The sequence below is a fragment of the Oncorhynchus clarkii genome, chromosome 11, assembly GCF_045791955.1.
Source record: "Oncorhynchus clarkii lewisi isolate Uvic-CL-2024 chromosome 11, UVic_Ocla_1.0, whole genome shotgun sequence".
NCBI classification, from domain to species: Eukaryota; Metazoa; Chordata; class Actinopteri; order Salmoniformes; family Salmonidae; genus Oncorhynchus; species Oncorhynchus clarkii.
In genome coordinates, this window is record NC_092157.1 from 18,847,897 (window position 1) to 18,852,759 (window position 4,863).

At 47.6% G+C, this 4,863-nt stretch overlaps 1 protein-coding gene across 1 annotated transcript; it reads right to left on the reverse strand.

The window, feature by feature from the left end:
• Positions 1–1,949: 1,949 nt before the first annotated feature.
• On the reverse strand, positions 1,950–4,394 carry LOC139420320 (APC membrane recruitment protein 2). Its single transcript, XM_071170287.1, has one exon. The coding sequence runs from the start codon at positions 4,234–4,236 to the stop codon at positions 2,236–2,238; it is 2,001 nt and encodes a 666-aa protein (XP_071026388.1). The 5' UTR covers positions 4,237–4,394; the 3' UTR covers positions 1,950–2,235.
• Positions 4,395–4,863: the final 469 nt, after the last annotated feature.

The window sequence follows — 4,863 nt, forward strand, 5'->3', positions numbered from 1 at the left end:
TTAACAGTAACCTCAAAATGTGGCCATGGATGTGTTACTCATTTTAAGGTTAAATGTTAAATTAGTTTGAAAGATTTACTGTATACAAAAATAATATGGAATTGTGTTTGGTTGACAACGCAACCAAATATCAACATTAAAAGGCGATGTATCTACTTATTGGATAGTTCCATCAGAGCCACTGGCTTAAACCTATTCTTTAACTTCTATTTTTGGTTGAGTTGGAGACATGAATCCAACATATCATTTGTTAACAAGTTAATCGGCTATTTATTGTATTTCAAAAGGGATATTGAATTGTGTTCATTGTTTTGGCAACACAACCAAATATAAACATTTGAAAGATATTTATCTTCTGCTTGGATAGTTCCATCTGTGCCACTGACTTACTCTGGCTTTAATTCCAGTTTGTCTGCAAATTAATAACTGATATGTTGGATTATTATATATGATTTTCTATGTTGAAATTTGGTTACCCTGATGCCATTATTCTCTGGTTGAAATTTGGTTACCCTGATGCCATTATTCTCTGGTTGAAATTTGGTTACCCTGATGCCATTATTCTCTGGTTGAAATTTCACCTTCAAAACAACAGGTTGATATTTTCCATGTAGATTCCACGTCACAAGACATTTACAAATTACGTTGAAACACCGTTGATTCAACCAGTTTGTGCCCAGTAGGGGGAGGGGGGGGGGGGGGGGGGGGTTCGCAGTGAAGGTTGTTTGCGGTGTCTCATGAAACATTATCTTATAAAAAGAGTATGAAAACCAGTGAAGAACAAATTACTCAGTAGAAAAAAGCATTGTATTAATGTGTCCTGGTAGAGAAGAAAGTAATCCTTGATGTGTGTGTGTGTGTGTGTGTGTGTGTGTGTGTGTGTGTGTGTGTGTGTGTGTGTGTGTGTGTGTGTGAAAGAGAGTCCTTGACGTGGTGTGTGTGTGTCCTTAGTGTAGACTGTGTTCCCTGAACCTAGTGCCTTGTGTTCCAGGCACCTCATGCAGCAAGAGAGGAGTGTTCAGTGGTCGTTGTTCAGTCAGTAGAGGAACATCCTTCAATGCTGTCTCACTATTGCGTTACTTATTCTGTTTTTTTATTGTTTGGTTTGTTATAGTTGTTAATTCCAGAGAGATTGAACCTGCTGCTGTTTCTCCAGTGTGAGGTCATCATAGTACAGTAGTTGCTCGTTCGAGTGGTGGAGCACATATGGTCCAGAGGAGAATGTGTGTGTTTGTCATTCACTTAGGACGATTAAGTTTTGTGATGTTGTTTCTTGGTTATGTTCACTGGCAAGGTGAGGTATTGTATCCGGTGATCTCCATGTACACCTTAGTAAAAATACATTAATAAACGCTTTCTGATTGTTTTTAGCAATGTTGTCACCACTGTTATCCACTGGTACTTTAGAACTGGGAGAAGAACAGTCAACAGGACACCCCACGTTGCCACGGGAAGTAGGGGTGCTGAAGAAAATTACAAAAATATTTTTTTTCTAATCACAAAAGTAGTGCACTGGGCCTTTAATAGTCCTGTATTGCTCCTCTGTAGCTCAGCTGGTTGAGCATGGTGCTTGTAATGCCAGAATAGTGGGTTTGATTCCCGGGACCACCCATACGTAGAAATAATTGCACACATCGCTTTGGATAAAAGCGCCTGCTAAATGGCATAATGAAAGATGTAGATGAGGATTGAGACTGTGAATGTAGTCTGGGATTAGGAGGTAATTAGTTAACAATTAGATTATTACAAACTGTTTCATTAGATTAAACACGTGGTATCATGTAAAAATCTGTGTTTCAGAAACAAGGACTTGAAGAGACGAAGAAAAGCTTCTCTAGTCATTCCTAGTGGTGTGCAGTGCAGTTGAATTCTGTGACCATTGTTTACATATTCAAAAGCGCTGAGAGTTGTCGAAAATGTGGATCCCAAACTTTGAAATGCCCTCCCCTCACCCACTTGAAGTCTTTAAAAGTGTCCCATACACATAATTTCAGTGATGCTGCACACACAAGTCCAGTGATGTAGATTTTTTGTTTTTAACTTTAACTTTTGGGGGCGTGACCCACCAGAACCAATGGAAGTGTTGATTAGAGCTCCCATCACTCTCTTTCAAGTCTTTATCATTGTCTGATGCATTTCACAATACACCAGTCCGGCAATGTCATACACACTAGTCCAGTGATGTTGTCTAGTTCTAACCAAAGACATCAAAGTCCATGGCTGCCTCGTCCAGACTTACTTCCTGGGGGCTGGCCCTCGTGTAGCGTTGCCGGGCTTGTTCCCAGGGCGACGGACTGGCACCTTGGAGACAGGGATCCTGGTCCGGGCTGGGGGAGGAGCTTGGGTGGGTGTGTCAGAGGGAGGAGTGGCTGTGAGGACAGTGGAAAGAGCTGATTGGCTCACCGAGTGAGGGGGTGTGTTCTGTCTGACACTAAGAGGGATTTTGGACTCGCGGGGAAGGCTAGTGCTTCCCTTCATCGAGCGAAAAGATGAAGAGGAGGAAGAGGAAGGAGGAGTAGTCTGGGAGGGAGCGCTGCGTTTGTAGTCGTCAGTGGAGAGGGAAGGAGTACTTGTCAGATCTTCTTCCTCCTCCTCTTCCTCTTCATCAGATCTGTCCAATTCCTCATTGTAGAGGTCGTACAGCGCGTCGCCAGAGCAGCTGTCACGCGATAAACCAATCCTCTGGTTCCGCAGGAAGCCGTCGTCAGGTGTTGCCGTGGGGGTTGCCGAGGGCGTATCCCAATAGCCCTCGTCTCTAAGGGCCGGGACATCCTGTTGGGGCTGGACCTCCTCCTTAGTGTCCTTCTCATTGGGCAAAGAGGTTTGACGGGCAGCATTAGTGGGGAGTTTACTCATCCTTCCTCCCCCCACTAAAGGGATCTTGCTGAGTCCCAGAGACTTGACCTGGGAGGGTTTCCGCTCTGTACCCCTGGGGGGAGCCGGGTGAGAGCTGGGTCGGGGGAGGGCGGGGGAGTTCTCTCCCCCAGAGGGGAGCATGTGCCAGAGCCCCTGCATGTCTGCGTCGTCCACCCCGTCAGGGCTGGCCATCTCCTCGCCACCCCCCATGTAGGCCACCACGCCGCTGCCAGAGGGCTGCTGAATCGGGGCAGAGTGGGAGGGCATCAGCCGTGCCCTGGCTGGGAGGGGGGCAGGGGTGGAAGTGGGGGTAGGGGTATTGCTGGAAGGGGTGGCATGGTTAGTAATGGAGGATTTAGCTGGGGAGCTGCGTACTACCCCTCCCCCACTGCTACTGCTACTACTGGTGACACTTCCTCCTCCTCCATTTCCTCCTCCCACGTTTCCTGCCACCTCCTCCTCTGCGTCTGCGATGATATCACCGCATCCTGTCAGCGAATCAAAGCTCTTGAGCGAGGTGACGTCAGTGAAGAGGAGTGAACAGAGCCGGTCCACTGAGGGTTCAGAGGTGGGGTCACACCGATCCAGAGGGGGGGTGGCCGTTGCTGAGGAAATGGATGTTTTGGTTCTTGAGTGAAAGGCAGAGTGAAGAGGGGAAGGGGATGGTGTATAGGGGAATTCTGACACGTTTGTCGTCATGGCAGTAGAGTGCGTGAGTGGTGTTGTGGCGTTGTCTGCGGGAGAAATTCTCGCTGATTCTGTGTTTAGCTCAGCTTCCAAGCTCCCATTATCCTCCTGTGGTGAGCGGGGCTGGGGTTCAAGGGTCAGAGTGACGTCTTTCACTTCCTCCTTTAGAATCACATCTCCCTCTCTCACCTCCCTCCCCTCAGTTACCCCCACCTCTCCCTCCATCACTCTCTCCTTCCGCCGCCACCTTATACTACTAAAGAAGCCTTTTAAACCCCTCCCCCTGCTTCCAAACCCTGTATTCTCATTAGCTCTCACACTTCCTCGTCTGAGCAGCGAAAAGAAGCTCAGTGATTTGCTGAGAGACCTCACCTGTCCCGCCTCTGATATTCCAGACTCCTCCCCTCTCTGTCCATCTGTCTCCGAGCTTGTTAGTCCATCATGCGTTTTACTCCTGACGAGCTCGTTAGCCGCCCCAACAGAATTCCCATTCACAGAATTCCCATTCTCTGAATTTCCATTCCCATTGGCCTCTTTGTTCCTGAAGGAGAAGAATCTGGCCATTCCGGAGCTGGAGCGTCGTTTTCCAAACAGCTTTAAGGCTGCTTTGTTGATCTTCCCTGGCGGTTGGGGGTCGCATGGGGGAACAGAAGGAGGTGGAGGAGGTTCCACGCATTCTGACTGCACCTCCATCTTCTAGCTATCTCTATCACTCTATTTCTCCTGCTGTTTCCCTCTGTTCCGCTCTCTCTCTCTCTCTCTCTCTCTCTCTCACTCACACTCTCTCTCTATCCTGCAGCCTGGTACTCTCTCGCTTCCTCACTGGTTCTATCTGATGCTTGCCTGTTGGTTTTCCCTCTCTCTCTCTCTCTCTCTCTCTGTCTCTTTCTCTCTCTCAAACACACACATGCCGGTGCTACTCCTGACTGTATCCATGGCAACTGGTTGGGCTAAGCAGCTTTCGTCAGAGTTGGCGGACTGCCCATGTCTCTCCTCCTCCCTCTCTCCCTCCCCCTCCCCACCCGATCAGCACCATCCCTCTCTTCTTTTCTGTCCTTTATTTATTCATCTTTGTTCACGCCCCCAGATTAGTTCCTCCCATCAAAGTGAGACATAGAGAGAGACTGACTTGTGCTGCACTACTGTGTGTGGTTGTGTGTATGTGGTTGTGTGTGTGTGGGTGTGTGTACGTGTTTGTGTGAGATTTCAATAGTACGTTAGACAGATGAGCTTGTGTTTGCTTATGAATGTGTGACCTATACAGAACTTACATAATAACATGTGTGTATGTGTTCAGAAGTAAACACTAAGTATAAAAAC

Bases quoted from the DNA above. Each gene is read 5' to 3' on its own strand.
- LOC139420320 (XM_071170287.1), bottom strand. From the start codon at position 4,236: ATGGAGGTGCAGTCAGAATGCGTGGAACCTCCTCCACCTCCTTCTGTT.